The sequence below is a fragment of the Gossypium hirsutum genome, chromosome A01 (genome assembly GCF_007990345.1).
Source record: "Gossypium hirsutum isolate 1008001.06 chromosome A01, Gossypium_hirsutum_v2.1, whole genome shotgun sequence".
NCBI lineage: Eukaryota > Viridiplantae > Streptophyta > Magnoliopsida > Malvales > Malvaceae > Gossypium > Gossypium hirsutum.
Window position 1 is genome coordinate 118,576,060 of NC_053424.1, and position 27,730 is coordinate 118,603,789.

At 31.5% G+C, this 27,730-nt stretch overlaps 4 protein-coding genes and 1 non-coding gene across 7 annotated transcripts; 2 read left to right on the plus strand and 3 right to left on the minus strand.

The window, feature by feature from the left end:
- The first annotated feature begins 922 nt into the window (after window positions 1-922).
- LOC107957996 (BEL1-like homeodomain protein 9) lies at window positions 923-4,682 on the plus strand. Its single transcript, XM_016893635.2, has 4 exons — window positions 923-2,226; window positions 3,423-3,790; window positions 3,873-3,933; window positions 4,023-4,682. The coding sequence occupies exons 1-4, from the start codon at window positions 1,447-1,449 to the stop codon at window positions 4,467-4,469; spliced, it is 1,656 nt and encodes a 551-aa protein (XP_016749124.2). The 5' UTR covers window positions 923-1,446; the 3' UTR covers window positions 4,470-4,682.
- Window positions 4,683-7,921: 3,239 nt separating this feature from the next.
- Window positions 7,922-9,146, minus strand: LOC107961277 (dynein light chain 1, cytoplasmic). Its single transcript, XM_016897453.2, has 2 exons — window positions 8,731-9,146; window positions 7,922-8,244 (listed from the first exon to the last, which is right to left on the minus strand). The coding sequence occupies exons 1-2, from the start codon at window positions 8,866-8,868 to the stop codon at window positions 8,047-8,049; spliced, it is 336 nt and encodes a 111-aa protein (XP_016752942.1). The 5' UTR covers window positions 8,869-9,146; the 3' UTR covers window positions 7,922-8,046.
- Window positions 9,147-15,425: 6,279 nt separating this feature from the next.
- Window positions 15,426-17,577, minus strand: LOC107961278 (protein NRT1/ PTR FAMILY 2.8). 2 transcript variants are annotated; one of them, XM_041115544.1, is made up of 3 exons: window positions 17,373-17,577; window positions 17,079-17,296; window positions 15,426-16,991 (listed from the first exon to the last, which is right to left on the minus strand). In XM_041115544.1, exon 3 carries the CDS (start codon window positions 16,344-16,346, stop codon window positions 15,597-15,599), a length of 750 nt encoding a protein of 249 aa, XP_040971478.1. In that variant the 5' UTR covers window positions 16,347-16,991; window positions 17,079-17,296; window positions 17,373-17,577; the 3' UTR covers window positions 15,426-15,596. The 2 variants fall into 2 exon arrangements, with proteins under 2 accessions (XP_040971478.1, XP_040971480.1); XM_041115546.1 differs by having other exon boundaries at window positions 17,373-17,575.
- A 356-nt stretch (window positions 17,578-17,933) lies between these two features.
- On the minus strand, window positions 17,934-20,633 carry LOC107957997 (protein RETICULATA, chloroplastic). Of its 2 annotated transcripts, none has more exons than XM_041115549.1 (8): window positions 20,482-20,633; window positions 19,815-20,398; window positions 19,592-19,690; window positions 19,285-19,505; window positions 19,136-19,205; window positions 18,972-19,051; window positions 18,701-18,765; window positions 17,934-18,344 (listed from the first exon to the last, which is right to left on the minus strand). In XM_041115549.1, exons 2-8 carry the CDS (start codon window positions 20,358-20,360, stop codon window positions 18,151-18,153), a joined length of 1,275 nt encoding a protein of 424 aa, XP_040971483.1. In that variant the 5' UTR covers window positions 20,361-20,398; window positions 20,482-20,633; the 3' UTR covers window positions 17,934-18,150. The 2 variants fall into 2 exon arrangements, with proteins under 2 accessions (XP_040971483.1, XP_040971481.1); XM_041115547.1 differs by having other exon boundaries at window positions 19,815-20,388; window positions 20,482-20,623.
- Window positions 20,634-22,884: 2,251 nt separating this feature from the next.
- TRNAV-CAC (transfer RNA valine (anticodon CAC)) lies at window positions 22,885-22,958 on the plus strand. The gene has a single exon. It is a non-coding gene; the product is annotated as a tRNA-Val (tRNA).
- The last annotated feature ends 4,772 nt before the right edge of the window (window positions 22,959-27,730 follow it).

Sequence of the window (27,730 nt, forward strand, 5' to 3'; positions counted from 1 at the left end):
AGTTTTAATATTAAAGATCTGCTCGAAATATGAGAGGGTTTGAATAAAAATATAAAATTAAAGAAATGCGCTCAAGAAAAAAAATATTTAAAAGATGAGCCGCGCTTGGGCTCTAAAAATCAAGACTTGAGTCTAGTCAACCCATTTTATACTTTTGTAATATATTATTTTATTTTTATATATTATATAATTTATATTACATAAAATTTTATTTTATTTAAATTACATTAGTAGTCATCTAATTATTAGTAAATTTCTTTTTTGATCACTCAATTATGAAAAGTTATAAAATCGTCACCAATCGGTTAATGGTGGTAAATTTTGAAATTGACATAATAACAACTTTAATCCTCTATATTTATAAATTATATTAATTTAGTCTTAATTTTAAAAAACATTAACACTCACCAGAGGCAAATTAAGAGAGTTGGCAAGGGCCCCGCCCCCTAAAATGAAAAATTATTGTTTTAGCCTTTTAGAAAATTTTAAAATTTAAATTAATAAAAGTAAAATTACACTTTGACTCTCTAAAATTATAAAAATTAAAATTTTATTTCAACCTCCTTAAAAAAATTTTCTGGCTTCGCCCCTGGCACTCAACATTTACACAGTGTATAATTTTTTTTTTACAGTTGTATTTTTCTTTGTAACATTGACTGTTAATATTAAAAAAATAAAAAAAAGATGAAAATTATTATATTAAATTTTTGTATGTTTCCATTTTTTGTATATTTTCAAATAAATTTATTTTTTTAATAATTTAGTGACTAATTTATTAATTTTTAAAGTTAAATTACTAAAATATAAATTTACCACTCATCTATTAATATTGTGTGTAATTTATCCTAATTAAAAAAATAATTCCACTGAATATTTTAATTTCTTTTTTGATTAAAAAGAGCACAATACCCTTTCAACAACAAAGAGTCAGAAAAATCTGCAACACAGTTTAGTTTCAATTATTACAGCAAAAACCAGTCATCTTCCCATTCTCCACCCCTATTATCACTACCACCACACTTCTCTCATAGTCATTCGCCATAAAAGAAACAGTAACAAAGATTTTGTTTTTTTGAGTTTGAGTGTTTGTTTTAGTTTGAAAGTGAGTGACAGACATTATTAGATTATTAGAATATGTTTATATATATATATATATAGTTTCTGTAATAAATAAATAAAAAAAAAGATTCGTCAAAGTGAAAAACGTGCATCGATACCCCAAAAATCTCAGTTCCTTGAACGTATCATACTCTGCTAACTTGCGCCACTTCTCTCTCTTTTCTCTGCCATTTTAATATTTTCCCAGTTTCAGAAGATTACAATCATTTCATCGTTTAAATTAATCAAATAAAGCTTTTTCACTTTCACTGTTATTTAGTTTTTAGCTTATAGAGAAGTTGTTTGTTGGTTTTTTTTTTCTTTTCTTTTGCTTCTTTTTTTAGGGCTATGGCGGAGGGTTTTGAGCCCTACCATGTCCCACAACAAAGCAGAAGAGATAAGCTAAGAATCATGGGTCAAAATGAACCAACAACGGGTGTTCCTCTTTCGGGTTGTTCGGGTTTACTCCCTTTTTATGACCCTTCTTTCCTTTCTTCCGATTTGCTAACTTGCGCCGCTGCCGCCGCCGGAAGCCATGAATATCACCACCCTCCTCCGTCGGGTACAAAAGATGGCGTGAACTTCACAGGCTTTGTTGGTGGGGTTTTCAACTCTTCTCCTTCTTTGGATCACTTGAACCCTAGCTCCATTCATGATGTGGACAACAACAACAACAACAACCAGTTTCTTTATACCCCACAAAACCTGTCTTATGATAATAATAACGGTGGTGGTGGGGGTGGTGAAGTGGTGGTTTATAAGCCTGAACCTTTATCTCTTTCATTATCTTCTCATTATACCCACCAAAACTCTAGTATCTATACTGATATGGTTCCAGCCATTTTTAGTGGTGCTAATGGTTCAACATCGAACTCAGTCCCACTCGGTCCTTTCACTGGCTATGCTTCCATTTTGAAAGGTTCAAGGTTTTTAAGGCCTGCACAACAGTTATTAGAAGAGCTTTGTGATGTTGGTAAGGGAATTTACACTGAAAAAGCATCTCTCATGGAGCTTCCTCCATTGCAAAATCCCCACACTAACCCTCTTGACGGCGGAGATAGCAGCGGAAGCGGCGGCGGAGGTGATGGTCAAAGGAAAAAATCAACACTAATTTCAATTCTCGACGAGGTTTGCTTCCCTTCTTTGATATACTTTTACTTGGATTTATGTCATTAAATCTTCATTGGGTTAGCCATAAGGGTCTTGAAAGCCATCATGCAACTCATGGTTTTTTTTGCATGCATAATTGGTACTAAATTATACCCCATGTTCACCAATTTTGTAAAAATGAAAGCTTTTGCCTTGATGATCACAAAAAATGGTTACTTTTTTGTTAAAAAGGGTGGTCAGAGCTATAGGTATAGGATGGAATATATTCACCAAGGTTAGTGTTATAAAGAATCTTAAATAAGTCACAATGTTGCCCAAATTTAAGGGCTTAATGTGCCTAACGAAGCTGTAACTTCACCGGTTTTCTCGATCGAATCGGACTCGGAATGATTATTTATCTCCTTTTCGGATGGTATAATTATGGGTTTCATTTAAGATGTACTGTTTTTCGTTCTGGGATTTTTCGTTGTCTATACCATAAAAGGGGATTAATCATGAATCCCCCTATGGGGTATACCATGTTGGGTTATAATGTCCTTTGAATTATTGTCCTTTAAAGCTCTAGTGTGCGTGTCTGCTTGTAACATTAGTTTCTGTAGATTTTCTTTTTAGAAATTTGTTTTCGGTAACAATAAAAGATCGAAAATAGCATGTGTGATGCTTTCGTATCCGATAACACGAACATAATAGGTTGTCCATTTGGTTCTTGTTTACTTTGTAGCTTATAGGACAATATTGATGAAACCCGACAGTGAGTAAGGTTGATTAACTCTCCTATGTATTGCTCTTCACTTGTATAAGTGGGGTAACTATATCTGTTGCATGGTTTAATTCGTAAACGATAACCAGAACGTATTAGGTTGCCCCTTCTGTTGTTGTTTACTATCAAGGTAGCTTAATAGGACAACATGATGATGAATAAGATTGATGTATTCCTTCGTTTTTCTGAAATATTTTGGTGTTTCATGGTGGAAATGCAAATAAAGATATCATAAGCGAGTAACTACGGTTTCTAGTAGCCTCCTACGTATTGCTCGAATCGTACTAAGTGGGGGTAACTATAGTTTCTAGTAGTCTCCAACATATTGCTCTTCACTTCATATAGGTCCAATTTGTGTTCCTTACTGTCAGCTAATGTCCGAGTTCGATGTATCGAAGTATATGGCATCATTGCATTGCTTTACGACTTGCTAACAGTGTTTATCGTTATTTAGGTTTACAAGAGGTACAAGCAATACTATCAGCAGATGCAATCCGTTGTCGCTTCGTTTGAATGTGTCGCCGGACTAGGGAATGCAGCTCCATTTGCAAACTTGGCTATGAAAGCTATGTCTAAACATTTCAGGTACTTGAAGAACGCAATCACCGAACAGCTTCAGTTTACTAATAAAGCTCATGCTCAGATAAGCCCCGGGAAAAACGAAGGTCCGAGGTTCGGAAATGGTGATGGAAGCTTTTATAACCGAGCTGTTCAAAACTCCGGGTTCCTTCAAAACCAACCAGTTTGGCGTCCTCAACGAGGCCTTCCCGAACGTGCAGTGACCGTACTTAGAGCATGGCTATTTGAACACTTTCTACACCCGTAAGTACTTTAAAATTTTCCGTGTAGATAAACCATTTAGTATGCATTAGTGTGTAGACGGTTAATGCCGTCTATGTTTCAGTTATCCGACCGACACGGACAAGCTAATGTTGGCGAAACAAACCGGTCTTTCACGTAACCAGGTGTGTGGTTTATTGTCATGTCTATTTCGTTTATAGTAATCAGGACCGGCTTTCAATTTAACACGGAAAAGCATACCTATATGGAATAGGTCTCGAATTGGTTTATCAATGCAAGAGTTCGGCTTTGGAAACCAATGGTGGAAGAAATACACATGCTCGAAACACGGCAAAAGGACGAGAGAAATGCCAACAAGTCAGGCGATGAAAACCCATCGACATCAGCCCAAAGGGTTGAAGACAAGACGCCATCAAAGCGTACTAGAAATGAACTTCCCAATGTACCTGTGGGAAATGAACAGCCAAACATGTCAACCTCCTACAACAGCTTTTCTACCCACCCGCATAGCAGCAGTGTTTCCTTAACACTCGGTCTTCATCAGAACAACAGTATCGGATTATCGGAGTCCTTTCCCATAAACGCGGCTCAATGTTTCGGTCTTGGCATCGAGGGAAACAGTGAGGGATACGTTATTGGTGGTCGGCATTTCGGAAGGGATGTTGTCGGAGGGCAGCTTTTGCATGATTTTGTGGGTTGAAAAAAAAAATGTTACAAGCAAAAAAAAGAAGAAAAAAGCTTTTTCTGATCATTATTATTCAATTGAATAGAGTTATTAATATAATTGCAAAGGGTTTCATGTAGATGAGCTATATATTTATTATAAGCAGAGTGGGAAGCTGAAAAGCATCATTAGGGTTATGTAAATTTATAATTTATATGATCAAAAAAATTAAATATTTTCATGCCATGATATCATGCTTGCCTTAGAATAAGCATAAATTTGCTTTAAGATTCGAAGCTAACCATTAAACAAATTGGTTTGAGCAGGGGATGATGATAATGGAGACATAGATTTAAATGCATTGAAGTACATCATTATCTTATTTATGGGTTATTAATGGATTGGGGAATCTTATTTATGTTATGGATTGAGAAAGGGTTTCGGGTAGTGTAAAAAAATTGTAGATATAATAAAAAGAAATCATGGTGATATTGGATGATTACATAGTAAATAGGTTAAATTGCTTTGGAGGTCCTTGTGTTATATTAAAGTTTAATTGATAATATTATTAAATGATTAATGTTAAATTAGATTATGTGATATTATTATTATTGGCTCATTGGGTAATGCTAGGTTAATAAGTAAATAAAAATGTTAAATATAGGGTTCGCAGGGTCTTAGTTTCCTAAAATTAAAATTTTTTAATTCTATCTTTTTAAATCAATCAAAATATAAATTAGTCTATGGAAAAATTGTAAATTGGTCTCTCAAATATGAAAAAAATTTCATTTAATTTATTTAAAAATAATGAAATATATTTTGAGTTGTCAAAAATTTTATAATTTAGTCTCGCCTCTAAAAGAATTTCTAGCTTCCTTTGATTCGAGTAAATAAATCTTAGATGTATAGAACAAATGGGAAAATAAAGAAAAAGGGCTAAAATTGGGTGAATGTATCAGAGAGGTCCCTTTGTCATAGGGACCTGATCAAATTAGTCTCTCTACAATATTAAATGGATCAACTTAATCCATGTACTATTAAAAAAAATCAAATAAGGCCAAAGTGGAATAGATTTAATATTTACTATTTAATAGGGTTAATATTTTCAAAGTTTTTATAGTTTTGTAAATGAAATCTTTTGTTTGGAATTTAACAACAATTGAAAAAAAAGAAGAAGAGATTTTTATACAATAAATATTAACTCTGTTACAAATTGGACTTATTTGATTCTTTTTAATAATATAAGAATTAAATTTATCCATTTAATTAAAGAGAATAATTCGATCTAGTCCTTATTATACATGGACCTCCTACATACTTTAACCCCTAAAAATGTATCTAACATTAGGGTGTTGAATAGAATTTTAGATTGAAGGGAAGACAATCATGTAGTTGCATGGATGGTAGTTGATGATCTACTAGTTGGTGAAAGTGCTTTTTTTTCCCTAAAGAGGTATAGGGAAAAAGAGGGTAATAGTGAAAGGGTTTTCACTTTGTGGTTCACACTTGAGAAATTGAGAGAGAAAAAAAAGATGAATGTAATCAAGAGGTGCCCTATAATATAGAGAAATGATCAACTTAATTTCTCAATTATTAAATAGATCAATTTAGTTTCTGTACTATTAAAAAGAATTAAATAATGTCAAATTAAGATAGAGTTACAATTTATTATTTGAAAAATATTATTTAATGTTTAACCGGGCTAATATTTTTAAATTTTTTATGGTTCTATAAATAAAATTTTTTGTTTTAAAATTGAACTGCAATTAAAAAAATAAATTTTAAAATTTTTTTATACAAAATATTTGATTGTTTTTAATAATATAGAATCTAAATCGACCTGTTTAATTAGAAGGATCTGATTCTTATAATACAAGTACAAAAGGGTGTTTTTTATTTTTTAGATGATTATAATGATGGTAGCATAGTTGTAAATCTAGCAGTTAGGTTAGGCATCTTATCAATGTTTATATATGCAATTAATCCAAAGCTTAGTAAAGTGAAAAAAGAGAGTAAATTCTCCTAATAAAAAGTGGGTTAGAAAAGCTGGCCAAAGATTTGTGTGTCAGTAAAAAGATTAGGCAATGATTGAATGGTGATTTCGGTTTGGGATAGTTCGATTTCTAAGTTGTTTCGATTTAGGGTTGTTTGAATATTAAATTTTTTGATTTGTGTTATTTTAAATTTTGATCATTTTAGATTTGAATTAATTGATATCAGTTTTATTGAATGGTTTATAAACGAGATGAATGAATTGCTCAAGTGAAATATAAGATAGAAAATCGATCAAAGGGTGTAAGAGAATATCATTGAGAGCGACTTCTAATGAGACTTCTAATGCAGTATTGCAGAAAAACTTAAATGATTTAATGTCTTGGTCAACACTAAGGCAATGAGCATTTATAAATATTGTAATACCTACTCAAAGGTGTTTGTTCTCGTGTCAAAAAATAATTGTTATACTTGAATTGACGAGTTTTATTTTATTTAACAAGTTTTCATAAACTTGCTTTTATGAAGGCAGGAGGAGGATGCTAGGTTAAGGAAAAGTTCCTACCATGGTCAAGCATCTCTTTTTTGATCTGCTAGTCATTACCTAGCGTACTTATTAATTGAACAATTTCATGTTTGTTGGGCTTGAGTTTGTGTTCAGTGATTTTGGGTTTAAGTTTATATATTTTGAGTATTAGAATTGTGTGATCCAAATTTTCGTAGTACTAATTATGTCGTACAAATTGATTAACCCTTATATGGATATAGCTGAAAATCTCTTGTATTATTATTTTTTTCTGCTCGAAATTTTTTTTATAAGGATTTTTAAGTTTATTATGTTTTAAATTTAAATCAATTTCAAAATAAAGTTAAATGAATTTGAATCCAACTGTAAAGTAAGCATGAATCTATTCTCAAGCCGAAGTGAAACAAAAGAAAAAGAAGAATGTTCAAAGATTCCATTGATTATGCTACTTAAAATAAAAAGAAAATAAAAAATGATAAAAATTCAGACACATGTTTCATTTTCTTGTCCACAAGCCTGACATTGATCTATCACATTAATGATAGATGTCTGCTTATGACATTCGAAATGACATTAAATTCTCTAAAGAGAATGAAATTCTAGTGGAAGGCAAGCATCCCTCGTGTACATTTGATGAATTTTAGTTTTTACATTTTGATTAGTTTTAATTTAATTAATATGAGTATTATTATCAATATAAGAATACATGAGTTTGAGTGCGTTGAAATGCATTATTTTTATATATGTGCGTTGGGGAGGGACTATTTTGAAATTTTAATTTTGACACAAATGATAGTCGTTAATTAATTAATTGAATTTTTAGTGAAAAGTCAATCAAAATAATAAGCTGAGTATGATAATATATTTGTCTTGTTTAGCGAGGACTAAAATTTTAAATTTTGAAAAATACAAAAATTAAAAACGATCAAATTAAAGTATAGAGACTAAATTCATAATTTTCACAAAATACAGGGAAAAATACCAAAATTTAACCTGTAATATAAACCATGGTTACACTATATTGAAAAATCTTCAGCATGCAAAATTTTTTAGCTAAAATAATGCCTTTTTTTTGTAACAATTATTCATGATGGTTTAATTTTCTGGGTTTTTCTGCATCACTCCAATGGCTTCTTCCTTGGTTTCATTTAAGTCCTTGCCATCTTTAAAGATGAGAAACTCCATTATTTCAACATGGAAGAAGATAAAGGTTCCACATAGATGTGAAATGCAACACCCAAAGTCTTTGCCTACCACACAATGCCATGATGTCCCATATGCTTCATCAAATTTCTGCATAAATTGTTGAACAAATTAAAGTAGTAAATGCTGAGATGATTCAATTAATCCTACACGAATCTAAACTCGAAGAATTGAACTCCAAATGACTACAACTTAAAACAATCAAAACTTAAATGAACAAAACATGAAATGACCCAAAACTTTTAAAACACAAATTGATCCGGTCTAAATTGGTTCAACTTGATTTAATCATAAAAAGTCAACAATTTAGATCTCAAAATAACCTAAACCCAAAACGATTGATGTCGAATGAACCCAACAAGTAACTTGAACTCCTATACCAAACTTGAAATGGAAACACTCGAAATAACCCATCAAAATAAATTCAATAAACAATCTCTAATGAGTTGAAAATTTTAAAACTTAAATTGATTCAGCGAGACTGATTGAGCTACATCCTAGTCCAACTCGAATATACTATTCATTTTAGAGATTTGTGCTACTTATTAATAGAAGGCTCCGAGACTAAAAGCAGACCTGTTTGATATAACGAGCTATGGATTGGCAATCCGAGACCTCATGGAGGTCAAGTGCCTGATATGCTAACTCCATTACTCGGTTCTGCATCTCCATTGGCATATCACTTTCACGCACTACGGCTTTTCCTTCAAGCATCCTTTTATGAACAATATGGCCCTTTTTTTGGTGAAAACTATGTATGTAGTTGATGAATAGAAGAAGGTTCTAAGCTAATTACCATTATATAGTGCAATTGTGAAATGAATGAGAGGTAGAAATTGGGTGTTACATGCTGATATTTTTGTTTTAAGTACTGAGATTTTTGTTTGCTTTCTGAAATGTTGTGATCAAAAACAGCTGGCCTGAAAGAAAGGCCGAAAAAAGAACCAGACGATATTAGACCTATCAATTTCGATCCGAACCCAAATCCGCCCATTTTCAATAAGATGCAACAAAAAATATATATTCTCAATGTAGGGACTACGTAAAGTATCAAAAGTTACAAGTCCCCACCATGCACAATTTGGGACTCTCCAACATATATGGCTGTAATGATTCAACCTTTTTCTTTCATTTTCTTTTGGTGGGTGGTCAGAAATTAGGGTGTCAATGTTTTGAAGAGTGTTAAAAAAAAGTCAAATTACATCTAAGATTACTAAACTATTAATAAGTTTATGCTTTGGTCACTCAACTTTAAAATGTTATGAAAGGAGTACTAAATTATTCGAAAGTTTTCATTTAAGTCACTTGGTTGTTAAAATCGTTGTTATATGATATTCTTTGTTCACATTGCTTGCACCATTCAAAAACTTTCATTCCCCTTCTTTTCTATAGTTCAGTTTTTTTTTCATCAACTAACTTTGAATGTCACGGATTTGCAAATCAAAATCTAAACAACTTTATTCTCGAATTTTTGACACTGGCCGTCAGATCAACTTTGATTTAAGGTATATTCTTCTACTTGTTAATGGGTATTGATCCACCATACCGATCGTCGAATTGTAGGTTAGAGCTCATTATCGGGACTTTAAAAAAAACTAGTAGGCCCGAAAATACCAAGAGGGGGTGAATTTGTATTTTAAAATTCTTTGCAAACTTTTCTAAATGATAAAGAAAGAGAAGAAAAGCTTGGACAGTTCGATTTATAGTGATTTGACCTAAATTCCCTACCTCCGGTACCTTGGTATACCTTTCAACCAAAGATTTCCCAGTTCACTATTCTTAAATTGTTACCTTTTAAGGAAAATGTATAACCTTTACAATCTCTATTTTTTTCACAAAACTTAGATAGAAACTTTTTCCCCTAGCTTTTACGGCTAAACTAGAACATTTCTTAGTTTTTATGTCTGAACTAAAACCTTTCCAATTTGCAATTGTTGATGTGAAAGAAAGTAAACAAAGAAACCTCTATAAGGTATGTATTTACAAAAATTAAGCTTTCCAAAAAAAAAATGAAATGGGAGTGGCTAAAGATTTAACAATAAGCTCCTATCGAATATTTACAAGAGAAATGAAAGAATAAAGATTTGAATACTTTTCTCTTGATCTTGATGCTTGCATATCTCTCTTTTTAAGTCTTGAAGTGTATTTATATTAAGGAACAAGTTTATCGATGATTATGACTGTTGGAGATGAATTCTAGTCATTGGAAGCATTAATTTCGGGTTTAAAAATTGTCCTTGCATGTCATGTCTCGAGACAAGGCTGAAAAATAGTCATTATATAGTCGTTGATAGGCCATGTCTCAAGTCATATAGGCTTCTGTCTCGAGAAAAATGGACTTTTGTCTCAAGACTTGCAACCTTTAGAGTAGAATTTTGTTTCAATGTTGTCTTGTCTCAAGACATAAAGTTGTATGTCTTGAGACTTGAATATCAAAGTCCCTTAAAAAATTTTAAACTTCTTTGAACACTCTGGTATTAACCCAAAAACATTTATATAAATTAAAACACATTTAAAACATATTTTTGAGTATTTTGCAAGTGTTTGAATTTGTTTTGAAAATGTTTGATAAAATTTTTAATCATATTTTTACCAAATGATTTAGGACATATAATACATATAAAATTTGTCTTAAATGTTGTTATATCAAAAGCTTGGGACATCAAAGATAACAAAAACTTAAAAACCTAGTGACTTAAATAAATTTTTTTGAATAGTTTGATGACTTAAATGAAAACTTTCCAATAATTCAATGACCATTTTGTAACTTTTTGGAATTGGGTGATTAAAATGTAAACTTACTAATAGTTTAGTAATATTATTGTAGTTTACCCTTATTTTAAAGGGATAACAAATTTTTTTGCCTAGAACTTGATAACTAGGTTCTCTTTGGTACTTGTACCTTTTTTGGTTCACTTTAGTCCTTAAACTTGAATTTAGTCAAGATTTGATAATGTTTCTAGTGTTACTAAAACAGGATCGAATCGGGCATGTGACACCTTATACTAGACCCAGTTGTTGGATCTGAATATAAAATGTCAAATTTCGTTGCTGAAGCAACTCACTTTTCTATTTTTTTTTGAAAAGGAAACGTAGTGGTAAAATTATTTTATAAAAATTCCGGCATCATTTCTGCCTATTTTACATAAAACCCCCTATAAAATTTAGATTTTTAAAAAATATTCACATTCAAATTATCTCCCAAATAAATTCCCAGCACTACGATTTCTCAAAACATATTAATAAACTAAATATCTATGCTTTACTATTTTATCAAAACATTAGTTATAGAATACTAGTGATAAACCATAAAAGTAACACATTTTAATCCCATGCTTGGCATGTTTCTAGATGATTTATTATTTAATATAGTGAATTTGATGCTTTTAATCCTTTAATTTCATGTTTTATACTTAGGAGAGCATAGGGGAACAAAAAGAGCAGAAAACGGGCCAAAAACGGACAAAATGGATGATTTAAAAATCCACACAGCCAAGACCATTTCAACACGGGCTGGCCACATGCCCATGTGGCAGCCTGTGTCGAGATCGCTCCCTTTTTTCAAAACACATAGAAAAAGCTAAATTTTAGGGATTCTAAGCATTCTAAAGTCTATAAATACATACTAGAAGAGGACCTAAGGGGACATGCAGAGTAGAACGCAGAAATTACTCGAAGAACGCCGATAGACTCAACTCAGAAGCAGGATCTCCTTCACGACTAAAGATCTCCATTCAATTTCTTCAGAAGTTTTTGGGTTTCTTTATGTTTTGTTGTTTTCCTATTTTTAAGATGTTTTCCTTTCTAAGTATCAATTAAATTCTCCAGATACCTAAGGAAGATGAAACTTATGACAGATATTATTATTTGATTTTTCTGAATTACATGGTAAATATTTGTTCTTGATCTCAATTATGTTTATTTACCTTCATGTTTAATGTTTTCAGGATATTAATTCATGATTGATGTGCTTATTCAATTGAGCAAAAGTCCCTGTTTAAAAGTAGATCTAGTATAATTGAGTGAAGTTGCATGCAATCCTAGAAATAGGGCGACATAAATCTACAGGATTAGAGTCAAATCTAATAGGGGAATCCATAGATTGAGTTAATGCGACGATAGGGGTTTTAATTAGAAAGAGATTTCAATTAATCAACCTATAATTAGTTATTTTTATTATCGAAAGAGATATTAATATAATTTAGGGATTTCTACGAATCAAGTCGAATGAATAAATCGTTTAATTCAGATTTAGAATAATAAGTGAAGTCTAGGTGGATTCTTTCCTGGGTATTGTCTCTCTTATAAGTTTTTCTTCGACTATTTTCCCAATTCGCTGTTTGTCACTTAGTAATTAGTTTAATTTTAGATTAAAAACAATCCTTCAAATTATAGGCTAGATAATAAAAAGATAGTAATTACTAGTACTTTTAGTCCTTATGGATATGATATTCCCGACTCACCGTAGCTATACTACCATTCGATAGGTGCGCTTGCCTTTATCATATTTTAGTTAGTTTGTGACGTTATCAACTAGCTAAGAAAACATAATGAAATTATTTAAATTCAATTTACGACATACTATTATATATTTATAAGCCTAGGTACATGCCATTTACATCAACTATAAAGTAAACTCTTCACCAACATTGTTTGAGCTGAACTTCGGTTCTTCAGATGCTGCTGGAATGATCTATCGAATCTAACTACCTACTCACGAAAAAATAAATAAACTGTACGCTGAGCAATTTTTATGCTCAATGGTGCTAATATCATATAAATCATTACATAAATATTAGAGACAAATTAATTGATAGAAATAAACTAAAACATGATTATAAATATCATTAATAACATCACAATAAGAGAAAAATCTAATATTAATAAACTTTAATATTTTGATATTGACAAATCGAATAAAGAAAATAAGCTTTTTAATTAAATTCAAAATCGGGAATTAATTTAATTTGCACAATATGGAAATTCAAATAAATTCAAGTTTTGCTTTTGCTTTCTTTCAATTTAGACCCCGTACTAAAGTTTAGACTCATAACCAGATACACGAATTTGCCGCCTCGAGTTGTTTGGGAACAATGACTATCAGAGTAGTCCACGACCCTTTGAGAATTGGGGCTAATAATAATAACAACTGATCAACTTGGCATTTTCTCCCTCAACCCTTTGGGAATTGGGGAGATCTAAATTCTCTGATATAAAGACTCTATGGCATGTCAATTATATCTAATTTAGTTTTTGGCATGTCAACTATATCTGATTTAGTTTAACTTAGTGAAACGGGGTAAAACCCAAATTTCTTGATCCATTTCAATTCCATTTTCATATAATTCTTATTTCAATTCCGTTTCATGTTCAAATCACATATCGCCTAATGTAAAATAGGCTTCCAATTTGAAACATATTAAATATTTTCTTGCTCAATCATCTCAAATCATAATACTCAAATCCAAATCATAACTATGAATTCACTAATTTAGTCTTATGAAAAACATGATATTCATCTCGAAACATAATTTTATAAATATTAACTAAATTATTCAAGCTCATCCAAAACTCACCAAAATAAAATAAAATAAAATATAACTAGTCATATTAAATTATATATTCTAAAGCTTTATGTAATGAAAATAAGATATTAGGACAAACCAAAGTTTTAATCGCTTTATTCCTGTTCTTCACTTTTCTCCAAAATATTCGCTTTGTTTTTAGCTACAATCGGAGCAATTCAATACGAAATAATATTATTTATCCATTCTAAAACTAAAACTAATAAAAACAAACTTAAATATGCATGATTATTCATATTGACAACTTAAATTTTCTAGTCCAAAATTCACATATTTTTCGACTCGATTATCCGTTTTCAATTCCATCTTCACCAGAGTATTCATTGCTTCACAAGTTATCATTTAGCACCAATATTACATAAAGTGGTCAATGTTCTCTACTTCTCCTTTAACATGGCCAAATATACCAAATAAACTTTTTATCCATTTTTGTTTTGTTTTCACACTTCTAACAAGCTAGAACTCATCTTCTAATAATTTTCTATCCAAAAATATATTTATTTCACTTAAGTTTTTTAAGCTTTCATCAATATCCTTTAATGGCAACTTTTAAAATACTTGATAAAATAAAAAAAACAAAAAAAAACTATTGGTATATATATGCAAAGCAAGATTCAAAGATTCAAAATCTAAAAAAATTGAAGAAAAACCATACCTTACACTTGAATTTGAAAGAAAATGATGAAAGAAATATTTTTTTTCTTTGCCCCCTTTGTTTGATGTGAAAAAGAAAGAAGATGAGAAAGATATCTTTCTCTTTTATTTTTCTCTTTTATATATATATAATATTAATTAATTAAATATTATTACTTAATAAAAAAAATCATTTAAAAGCGATCATGAAACCATTGATTTTTTTAAGTAATGGGAAATTTACCATTAAGTCCTTTCTATCAAAATAAAAATAAGATAATTACATTTTAGTCTCTATACTTGTCTAACTTATTCAATTTAATCCCTAAACTCGATATTGAATTTTTAACTTAACCATATACTCCTATTAATAATCCTCTGTGTTTTCATATCTGATGGTTTTCTCTAAAAACGATAACAATTTCTTATACTACTATTTATTTATAGATCATTTATTCAAGAACTTCTACCATAAATATTCTTCTTCTCTTCTTTTTTTTTTAAGTGGAGATGTTACAGGGCAAACTGAGAATTGATCTATATAATGGTCCTAACAAAGGGGTCGAACCAATTGACTTGAAAATTAGTTGAAATTTGCACAAAAAAATGAAAATCGGGACAAAAATAGATAGTTGAACCAATTTCATAATTTTTTTAAATTTTTATGAATTTTTTATTATTGTTGGTTCGATGGTCAAACCAATCAAATTGATTGAATCAGGAATCAATGGTCTGACTTGTCCAACCACCGGTTTGGTTATTAAAACACTGCATGTGACAGTTTGAGATTGTACCACATCACTTGGAAATTTGTATAATTTTTTTTAATTTTCAAATGATGATGCGACAAAATCTTAATATGCCATGTCATCAAATTTTTATATTTTTCAACTTCAAAGACAAAAATGGATGTAGTTATCAAGTTCAAGTATCAAAAGTGAAAAATATTAAAGTGAACTTAATTACCAAGTTCAGGGAGCAAAAATTATACTATACCTACTTTAAAATACGAATCTAATTATGAATTGAAGATGTAAGATCAAAAAGCTAATGAGAACTTTCATAAGATATTAATAAAATTTAGACAATTCCATATTTTATTTGCTACATGTGACTTATGAACCTACAGAAATCAACATGAATTTGCTAGAAATCGACTAACTATGAGATTGAAAAAAATCTGGAGTCTGGACTTGGATTTTTTCAAACTTTTTTATTATTATTTTATATTTGATCTTCATTGTTATGTTGGTCTTCTTTGGATTCTTCATTAATGGTGCAAGAAGTGGCGATGAATCGTCTCGCATATAGATTGAAGTAAAGGAAATTGAATGCTTCTATAGATGCCGCGAGATAATAGAAGTTTTCGAGCTTATCGTTGTTAAGATTATGACCGCCTAGCCATGATGTTTTCCCACCTTTCTTAGTCGTTTTGTGGACGATATTGACGAGCATCGAGTTCAAGTAGCTTGCCATCGATAAGCTGATGAAGAAAATAGCACCGGCAACGGTTCTCATGGACTCTGGCAATTGAGTTGTTAGGTACTCCATAATTGCCACGGCGGCAAATGCTTCGACTAATCCTGATAAAGCAAATTGTGGCAACAACATTAAGATACTCATCGGGGATTTGAATGAGCCGTGTTTCAATGCTGCGGTCCGACGTTTTTTCTCGATGAAGGATGCTACTATGGAACAAGCCATTGCGGATATAAGGCCAATGTTGATCCTTTTTGTCATTGTAAGTCGTTTAGCTTTCCCTGTCAGTTTCTTTGTTTGTAGTACCCAAAGTATCTCATAAGTGGATATCCATATCGAAAGGGCAATCATCGGCGACAATCCCATCCATCCCGGTGGAATCTTAAAGCCCGATCGAAGCACGTTGTTAGATTGAATTGCTTGAAGAATCCCAATTGTAGTTTGTTGATCCATTGTCATAAAACAACCAATTCCAGCTAAGCAAACAGGCATCATCCCAAGCAATAGTTTGAGATTTTCCACTTGTTGAATATTACATAATCTCCAACCATTTTTCGGTTTCCCATCCTCATCTAACTCATTTTGATCGGCAATCGCTGCGGCCTTTTCTAAACATCGAAGCTGTTTGGTACGCGGATGGAAATCCGGGTCATAAAACGAACACCTCGAACAATCTAAACGATGCTTCCTAGTAGCGGCCGTGATCACTTTAACCAAGTCCACGAAAACACTCCCTTGGGGCTTCACTATTATGTAGGAGTGGTGACCGATTACAAAAATCACAATGGATACCAAAAGACAAGCAGTTGGAATAGCGAAACCGATGACCCAACTAATATTAGTCTGAATATAAACAACAGCCGTTAATGCTATCACAAGAGCAAACGTAAACGAAAAGTACCACTAATTAAAAAAACTCTCAAGTTGCGATCTTCCTTCCTTTGTCGTCGTATTGAACTGATCTGCCCCGAACGCGATATTGCAAGGTCTAATACCGCCCGCACCGATGGCCATCAATGTTAAACCGGCATAAAGGATACTCAACTGCCATAAGCTTGGGTCTATACAATTGATTTGGCCAATACATGTTGGTGGCCTTAATTTAGGCACTATTACCGTAAGGGTCAAGATCATCATCCCCTAATTGAATCATACATAAATTTCATTACCATCCAAGATCCAACATTATCTATACATACATACATACATACATATATATTGTTTTACCAGTAAGGACGAGATCGAGCCGTAGAGGAGCATAAGGTATCGACCCAAGAACATATCAGAAATCAAAGCACCGCCAATCGACATGAAACTAGAGGTACCGGACCAAATGTTGATGACATTAACAAGAAGTACCCCCTCCATGTTGTATTTGGTTTTTAAATAAACAGTCATGTTCGCAATCAAGCTCATTGATGCAAGTTTCTCGAAGGTTTCGTTCGCTGTAAAAACGTAAACATAAATTGTAAGAGAAAAAAACACAGAAACAAAGGAAAAGACGTCAAAAATATGAATCACCAAGAATGTATTTGACAGCCCTCCATCCACCAGGTTGTTTTTTAGAAGATGGGGAAAGACGAGGATCATCAAAAGAAGAATTTGATCCTTCAGCCATATCTTTGTCTTTGGTTTAAATGTTTTTCCTTTTTTCTGGTTTACCCTACTTTACACGCTTTCTTACTGTGTGTCTATCTTTGCTGCAAAATCATAGGATCTATACTCCGAACTGAGTTCATGTCATAATTATGAAGGATTACTAGTTAAAAAATGGTTAAACTAAAATAATATTTTCACCCGATGTCCTCATACTATAATCCAAATTCTAAATTAGACTAAAACTTCATAATGTTATAATTTAATATTTAGAATAACATAACAACATCATATCATTCAAGTCTTTCAGTATGTCTAGTTATGTCGATTTGGACATTAAATCTAGTTTAGTGTAACATGAAATTTATTTAAAACTTAATAATCAAAACTTAAACATGCAAGTACTTATCGCATGAAGACTAGAATACATGTGTTTATAATTTGATCAAATGTTTTAAATATACCCCCAAGTTGATGGATGGTTAATAGAAGAACCCAATTGATACGATATGATACTTTGGGGACTCAATCAAAAGTGCATTACATTCTTTTGCTTTTCAGCCTTGCAACCAAACAATTCATCTTTTAATTCAAAAGATTTGTGCCTAAAACATTGATGTTTAACACCATAACTATACCCCCCCCCCAAATGGTTAAATAGGGGATATTTATAGCTAAAGTACATGAAAACCATGTTTGCAGTTTATTGCACGCCACTCAATCTAGCCCAATCTACGAATTGCATCCCGCCGTATATGTTATTGGCAAACCGCACGCCGACGGTGAACGCCATTGCAACGGGTGGAACTTGTTTGGCCAAAGGAGATGCCTCCACCAACCGTTCCAATCCGTTGATGATTTGGTATCGAGTATTAGATGAAACCGCAAGAAAAACACCTGCGAAATACAAGATGAATGATGAATCACAATTACAGAAACAACGTAAAGGAACTTTATACAAGGTCATTAGGTAAAACTATCATGCTTTTTGCTTTCTTTACTTAAAAAATAGCAAATTAGTCCCTATATGTTACATCAAAGAGCAAACTGGTTTTTGATCTAACATACAATGACTAATTTTACCTATTTTTTGAGTAGAGAGAGTAAAATGCAATCTGACTCCCTATTCCCTAATATAGAGGCCTTCATGGTACTTTTATCAAGGTCATTAACTCGATTTTTTTTCGATCATGTTATTGCAACAATTCCTTGAATTGTAAAGATTAGAATTCGAGAAGTGAATGCATCCATACCCCAGAGAGCTGCACTCTTTATAAGAGGTGGCACAGGTATGTCCTCTTCCGATTTTTTCATGCTCCTAAAAGACGGAAAAACATTCAGTGAGAAACGAGAACGATCAAGAAAATGACGTGTGCTTAAAAGCACATCAAAAGAACTACAATTTGTTTAATGAGAAACCATCATTTTCCCATACGGTCTTAGATCTCATACACGCACACACGCATGCACATATAACCGAATAAGTGGAAGTCAGCAAAGTGATAAAAATAAGGATGCATTTACCTCTTGGCAGTCATTATCAAATTCGCGATCCCTTGGCCAATAATACCACATGCAAATCCAACCGTTCCATACAATACTCCCTGAAATTTTTTTTTCATCATATTAACATCTATCCACCGAAGACAAAGCTATTAAGTTATTCAGCCTATACATAAACTTTTTACCTTATAAAAGTAAGTACCAATTCTCTGGTTTACCGTAAATCGACAACCTGGTCTTTCCGCTTCGAACACACTGTACAAGATCGCAAATATCAGTACATAATAAAATAAGCACATCATACTGAATCTATATCAAATAAATTTATGATAACCTGCTAGGGAGGGCGTTATAAGCATTTTGGATGCCTCCAAGGAATCCTTTCGATATAGATGGTTGTCCGATACGTGCATAAGGTGCTAACATACCAACTAAAGCAATGTTCACTACCACTCCGACTAAAAGATCAGCAACATACAACTCGAATTCTGCCCAAAAATCCTTTCCCCTCTTTTGAACTTCCGCGAGGGTAGCACAACACGAATCGATCACTATCTGTGTTACAATGAAGCAATGCAAAATCACCATCCAGTTTCGATCATTGAACAATGCAAAGATAAAGATGGATTCATTGAACAAACCTCAGTTCCGATTTTGAAAAGAAAAGACGGGTCGGCTAACATTCGGTTTCGAAGCATTCCCCATGACCTCATTGCAAATCCTAAAGGCCAGCTTGATCCCTGCAATAACAACAAGTTAACAACATCATCAAACACAATGGAATCAAAAAAAATTCAAACTTTAATGCAAAAAATTGAACTTTAATTGTAAATCAGCTAAATTTCATTACAATCAATCCATTACCTGCAAATCTAAATACCGAAGAAGAAGCAATTTACGAATCCCAACAGTCTTTGCAGCCTCCATCATGTCTGAAGGAAGAGTAGCTCCTCTAGCATTTGTCTCCCTCATTACATCCTCAAACTTCATTAATGGTCCAAATTCTTCTTCTTCAGGATCACCCTTTTCACCATCACCGCCATCACCACCGTCGTCTCCCCCACCACCGCCACCATTGCCACCATTCCCATAAAAAGAACCCCCACCATTTCCTGCATCAATTTTAGCTTCCCCAAAAATCCTAACTTCTTCTTTCCTAATACTACTCTCACTACTCTCACTACTTCCCTTTGTTACTATACTCGTCGCCGCCCCAGCTTGCGCCTCCGCCTCAGCCTCCGCCTCAGGCCGGTGAGCTAAACTTAAAATCACTACCCTTTGTCTCTTCTTCATTGGAAAAACAAATCTTTTACCACCATTTTTAATAAAGCTCAAATCTTGACTCCATAAATTCCTTAAAACAACATCGTTCTTAACATTCACCAAATGTGCCAATCCAAAACCCGACATTTTTTTTTGTGTCGACAAATTGTTGAAACTGCAAAAGGCTGCAACTTTATTACAACCCCAAAGATAGCTTAAGCTTAGAATAAGGAAAAAAAAAGTTAACAGCTTTTAAGAAGAAACAAACCCTTTGTTTAACCGGCAGTAAAAATGAAAGCTTTGGCGGAGACGCGGCGGCAAGTAGGTTTGAGTGGTGAGCTTTTTGTAAGAGAAGAGACGTATAAAATTCCTTTGGATTATTTGATTCCCACAGAGTTGAGTTAGTGAAGAGCTAGTGAGGCTGAGGATTTGTACGTACGGTGGGATGTTAACACACGTGTGTGTTTAGGGTTTTTTTGGTAACTTAACACGTGTGTTTAGGTTAATATATGATTTTTTTTAAGTCAAAGATTTGGTGCTTTGTTGTCAAATTTGCATTTTGCAAGTTCAGGTTCAGTCTTTGATTTTTTTATTTTTTTTTTGAAATATAATAGAAGGGACAAGTCTTAAAAGCAACACAATTAGTATGGTTTGAACTTAAGTTATATCTGAAACGATGAATATTTCAATCATCAGGTCAATACACAGGGTTCGGGAAAGAATTATTTTATTTCTTTATTCACATCACATTATTGTGGCTATTTTACCAATTTAATCTAAAAAATTTTGATATTTATAAAAATAACCTAAATTTAAAAATAATTACTAAAATGACTTGAAATGAACAGTAGAATGGGGTTTTGGGAACCCAATGATCAGTATTATCTAGTGATTTAGCTCTATGATTGCCTGATGATTGTGTTAGGCTTTAAAAAATTAATTTTTTTGACTTTGGGAACCCAATGGCCGGCACCAAGTTTTTTTTTAAATTGTATCATACTGATATACAAAAATATCAGTATTTAAAAAAAATTGACATGACTGGCACCTGAAATGTTAAAAAAAATTGGTGCTGGTCAGTAGATGGCCAGCACCATATACCTTTTTCGTGTCTCGTTGCAATCTTTTCTTATTTTGGTACACTGATGGCCGGCACCAAACATGTAAAAAAAAGAAGAATTTTTTGGGTGCTAGTCATGTAATGGCCGACACCAGATATGAAAAAAAAATTTTTTTTGGTGCTGGTCATTTAATGGCCGACACCAGCTATGTAAAAATAAAAATAAAAATTTTTAGGTGTGGGCCAGTAGATGGCCAACACCAGGTACTTTTTTCGTGTCCTGATACAATTTTTTTACTTTGGTATACTGATGGCCGGCACCAAACATGTAAAAAAAATTTATGCTGCCGACTATCTACTGGCCAGCTCTAAATTTTTTTTTACGTCTCTGGTGCTGGCCATGTAAAATAATTTTTTAAAATACTGATATTTTTATATACCAATATGATACGATTTAAAAAAAATACCCTGGTGCCGGTCATTGGGTTCTCAAAGTAAAAAAAATTAATTTTTTAAAGCCTGACACAATTATCAGGCAATCATAGGACCAAAACACTAGATAGTGCCGGCCATTGGGTTCCCAAAATCTCATTCTACTGTTAATTTCAGGTCATTTTGGTGATTATTTTTAAACCTGGGTCATTTTTATAAATATAAATTTTTTTTAGATTAGATTAGTAAAATAGCCCACTATTGTTGATGATGATAAAGATTGAAGGTGACAATTTTTTTTCCTTTCACTCTTATTACTATTCAAAACAATTACTTAGAGCTATTTCGATACTTATAAATATCGAAGTTGATAGACTTCTAGTTTTCTTGAACCAAATGTTTTCAATGTATGAAAATATATATGTTAGATATGACACTTGCGAAAGTTGCATAAAGATCATTACCAAGCAAGGTAGGGATGAATGTTCCTTTGTTGGCATGCTATGCTCCATCGTGAATGTTAAAATTTGAATATTATTACCTCCACCATAAATATTGGATATATCCATATTTATTACATAAACTCATCCGACTAGATAGTTAAATCGGTCCTAATTAGAGAACAAATTGAGTTTAAAAGACCAACACCATTGCCAAATTGACATAAGAAAGTGATTGGATAGTAGGTAGGTAAGGCAAATTTAGCCTATTTGATAAGTAGGTGCTTGACGAGTTTGGCAACAACAACACACACTTTCTACTATGCCCATCAATGGCTCATTAACATGGCTCGTTGCTTAATAGGAAGATATTGTCCTTCCACATATCGGTGAGTTTAAAGGATTAGCACCACCCCAAAATTGACATGAAGAAGTGCTTGGATAATAGGTAGGTAAGGCAAATTCTATTGATTCTAGTACGTCAGGCTTGGTAAATTTTTGAACTTCAACATGCACTCTATAACGTGTCAATCAATAGTTCATTGGTACATCTCGTTCCTCAATTGAAGGATACTATTCTTACACATATAGAACAAATAAGCTAAGTTTAGGTACCTAATTGAACTAAAAAAAAAATTAGGTACCAAGATATATATTTACCCTTTTTCTTTTAAGGTTTTATTTTGTTTTTAAGGTCTAAATAGAACCAATTCAAGAAGGCTATCAATAATCATAAGTTGTCTGGGTGGTGTAGTTGGTTATCACGCTAGTCTCACACACTAGAGGTCCCCGGTTCGAACCCGGGCTCAGACATTAGCCTATTTCCCTTTTTCTGTTGCAGTTGGATTTTTAGTAAATCAATCTTTTTATGGATCAATTTAAATTTTGGGCTTGGCATTTTGGTTTTATGGTGCTCCGAGTTTCTTTTTGGGTATGCAAATATTAGGGTAAAAATACCATGGAGGTCGTCCTACTAAGGGTTGGATTACATTTTGCCTCTACAAAAAAAAAAAAAACAAATTAGTCTGTACGTTAGATCAAAATACAAATTGTTCTGCCTGTTAAAAATTTTGCCCCAGTCCACCCGTATTTGTAAATAGATAACCCAAGTTCATTTTAGGTCAACCCATATTTTTCATTTTAAAAAATATATATATTTATATTATTTTTAATTTAATATTTAATAATATTATATATTTTATTTATTAAAATTTTTATATATAATCATCTTATCATTTTTTTAATGTTTACATATAGATTTAATTTTATGTATTATAAATTACATAATATAAAACATTACAAACTTAAAAAAAAAAAAGGTTGAGCTGGGCCGAGACTTGGGCTTGAGTGTTCAAGCCTGAGCCCAACTTATATTTTAAACGAGTCTATTTTTTTTTGTAGAAATCCATTTTTCAAGCTTAATATTTTTGCTTAAACTCTCTCAAAATTTGGGTAGGCCTTTGGGCTTTGACGGGTATATTGGACCATGAACAGATCTAGTCTCTATATGTCAGCATGAGGTACACCATGTGTTAATTTTTAACAATACAAATAGATGAATTTTTTAATAGAAAAGACTGAATTGCTTTTTGATCTAAGATATAGGAACTAATTTGCTATTTTTTTAGTAGAGGGAGCAAAATGTAATTTAACTCCTAAGACAATAGCTTCTATTGTATTCTTACTGAACATTACATATATGCATGTATATATACATTGTACATTTATATGTTATATATCTTTGTAAGAGGATATAAGATATACAGGTAACTTGGTAGTCAAGTTTATGAGATAAATGGCTAAAAGAAAAAGACAAGTATCAAAGTTGGAGTAAAGAAAAAGGAGAACCACCCTACAAAAATGGAGCATTACTTGAAATGGGCACAAGCTATAGCATCAGCATGGGTTTTCATGTTATTGGTCGGTCTCCTCTGCTGTTGTCTCAACACACAACGTCAACGCCGACACGGCGGTGAAAGCAGCAGCAACGGCAGCTGTTCTTGTGATGGTGGATACCTCGGTGTTTGATGGCAATGCTACTGCTGCTGGTTTCCCTATCTTAATGAACAATGTCTGGTTTATATACAACTTGTGTCAATTTTTGGTGATAAAATGTTTTCAAATGGTATGGTTTATAGAGTTTTCATGTAAATTATGAATTCAATCAATCTAGAATTTGTTGATATACGGTATCAATGGAGGTCAAGATGGAGGGGACGGTATTCTGGTACAAAAAATAGACAAGAAACACCCTCAAATGAAGTGTCAGATGTTACTTAAATTATAGGTATTAGGGTCGAAGCCCGGGTCAAATTCTTATATATATTTTTATACCTATATAACAGAATTCTTTTTTGTAAATTTCATTTTTCTGTTGTACTTCTCATGAATTTCTTTGTTATGAACTGTTTTCTGCCTTAGAACTTGAAGAATTTACTTTTGCTTCAACTTTTTTTTATGACTTGAAAATCAGTGTGAAAGCAGCTATTATTCCTTTCTTTACAGCATCATCTTAAAGTATACCTGATAATGGCGGTCTATTTTTCCAGGCCTAAAGACTCACCCAAAATTTGGAATGGTTTTGGTAAAAATATTAAGCTTGAAAAATAAGTTTATGCAAAAAAAATTAGGCCCATTTAAAATATGGGTCAAGATCGGGCTTCAACATTCAAAGCCCAGGCTCGAGCCGACCCTTTTTAAGTTTATATATAATACTTGATATTATGTAATTTAGAACATATTAAAAAAATAAACCTATACTAAATATAGAATACTACTCTAATGTAAACACTAAAAAAATATTAAGATGATTATATAAAAAATATATAAAATAAAATAAATATTTTAAAAAATAAAAAATAATATGGGCGGACTTAAAAAGAGCTTAGATTAATCTTTTGCAATTATGAGCGAGTTTAGACAAATTTTAGGTCCATATTTTAGCCTAGGCTGGACTTGAGCAAGTATAAAATATGTTAATATTATATTTAGGCTCGACCCATGAGCACTTCTAAGATAATGGTTTATAAAAAATATATATTTTTTGCTAATAATAACATTAATATCATTATAGGTCTTTATCATATCTGCTCTTTTTAATGCTTAGAACTATCCATAATCCCTCCCAAACTCTTAAATAGGAGGATAATGTGCTTCAGCGCACTCGAACTCACGTCCTCCTACACTAACAATAATACCGATACTAATCGAATTAAGACTCAATTGACATAATAGATATAAACTTAAATATTCAATATTTAATCTATTTTATTTTTATGGTTTTCAAATCTAAATTTATTATCTACTTTTACTTTTAAAATATTAATTTAAAATTATTTAAATCACTAAACTCGAAAATTTAATGGATTTGAATATACAAACATATTTATTTAATTCAAATTCCAATAATAATACTCATAATTCGAACATAAAGATGCAATTATCAAACATATTTATTTGAATCTTGAGTCTAGTCTAGCCGAATTTGTTTTCAAGTTTATAATATATTTAAATCAGAATGCTAATTTTTTTATATACTTTTATTTATAAAGTTATAAAACTTATAAATTTATAAATTCTTAAGGTGGAGTTGGATGGGCGGTAAAGTGCGTTTGTCTCACGCTACAGTATCACTATAATATTTAATCTTATCGTCACCATTATTTTTATACTAACAGCAAATAAACACATCGCTCATTTAAACTCAATTTTAATATATAGTACTTATAGATAATATATTTTAATTAAAAATATAAATTTAATCTTATAATTGTCTCTCTCAAATTTATGTACCAAGATTTTCCACCGTACATATTAATAGTTAAATAAATATAAACCAAGCATTGATGAAATTTGTGGTGAAATTGAGATGTGGGGCCAAGGTATCATCTATCCAATATTTTCTTAATCGAATTGATAATGGAATTAATTAAATTATCATTTTTTATTTAATTTATCAGTTTAATTTTAATTAAATAAATTATTTAAAAATTAATTTTAATTGTTGGTTTAAGAACAGATTGAATTTATTTATTCAAATCAATCATATCACTAGCCTTACGTGTCAGTATAGACCCATTTCCAACAGTTTCTCCACAACAATGACGCCAATTGGCACTGTTAACTGGTTAGAACAATCACAGTCGAATGATGCAATAATTAAGGTCAATAACTTGTCCTTACATGCTTCACTTTGTTCAAACACGATTCTTGAGCCTGACAGACAGATATAATGTCCTTGTCCAGCCACTGTGTTTCTTTCTTATAAGGTTATTTAAATCAAATTAGATTAATCAGTTAGATTAATTGAATCAAGAATTAATTTAAAAATAAATAATGAATCATTTAAATTGTAAATTGGCAAAAATTGATTAAATTAAATTAATATTTTGATTATTTTGATAATTGAACCAAATTTTTATTTTTAATTTTAACCGATCAATTATTGATTTGATCAGTTCAATTACTGATATGATTCTAATAATGCCATATGTGTTGCATGCATGACAATAGTGTGACATCAAATACATATTTGTTTAAAATAGATTTTTATATTAGAGTTTTTGATATTTTATTATTGGGATTATTTACATTTTGGGTCAATAAATTTAGCATTAAGTATCAATCAAACTTTTAATTATATGAAATTGTATCACTAAACTTATAGAATTAACAGATTATGTCACTTATGCTAGTTTTGTAAAGTGATTTTAACAAGAAAAAAGAATCAGTTCAATGTGCATGAGTGACTTAGCGCAAAATCTTTGAATGTTTGAATCGAATTAACTGGAATATCTGTCTAATTAGAGGTAAAAAACCGGTTAAACTGAGCTAAAAAAATTAATTGAATAAAATATTCCATTTTTAATAATTAATTGCTTTGAATCGATTGACCAATCAAACTAGGAACCGATAATTTGACCAGTTTAACCACTAATCTGATTCTAAAAACATTGATAAAGTCTTAATTAGCTTCGTTTTAAAAAATAAGTCAGACATGCATGTTGAGTGAGATTTTGTATTGAAATTATTTGTCGAGAATAGCAATAAATAACTCTGGAATTTGGAATAATAAAAATACAGTGATGTAATTTGATAAAATTAAAAGTTTATGACCTACATAAAATATTTATACTAAGTTCAATGACCCAAAATATAATTTACCCTTTAATATTACTATACTCCAAATTTGCTAGAAAAAATATGTATCGCTGTCAAAAGTTCTTGGTTTATTAATATAAAATTTTTGGTTTCGTGGCTAAAATTTAATATTGACTCGTCGATTAGACCAATTAAATTGGAAATTAATTGGTATCAAGTTGGAGTAAGGGAAAAACATATTGAGATAATAATTGAATCGAGTTTTTACAATTTTTAATATCTTTTATTTTAAATTTTTATGAATTTTGTATTAATTTATTTAATTGAAATTAAATTGATAATTTAGCGGATTGAACCTAATTAATTTAACTAATAATCCAGTTTCAAAATATAAATCATTTGCCTTGTTTTTTTTAAAAATAGAAATTAATTATTATGATTATGAAATTTGAGAAATATTGTCAATGAAATAATGATCCCTGTTG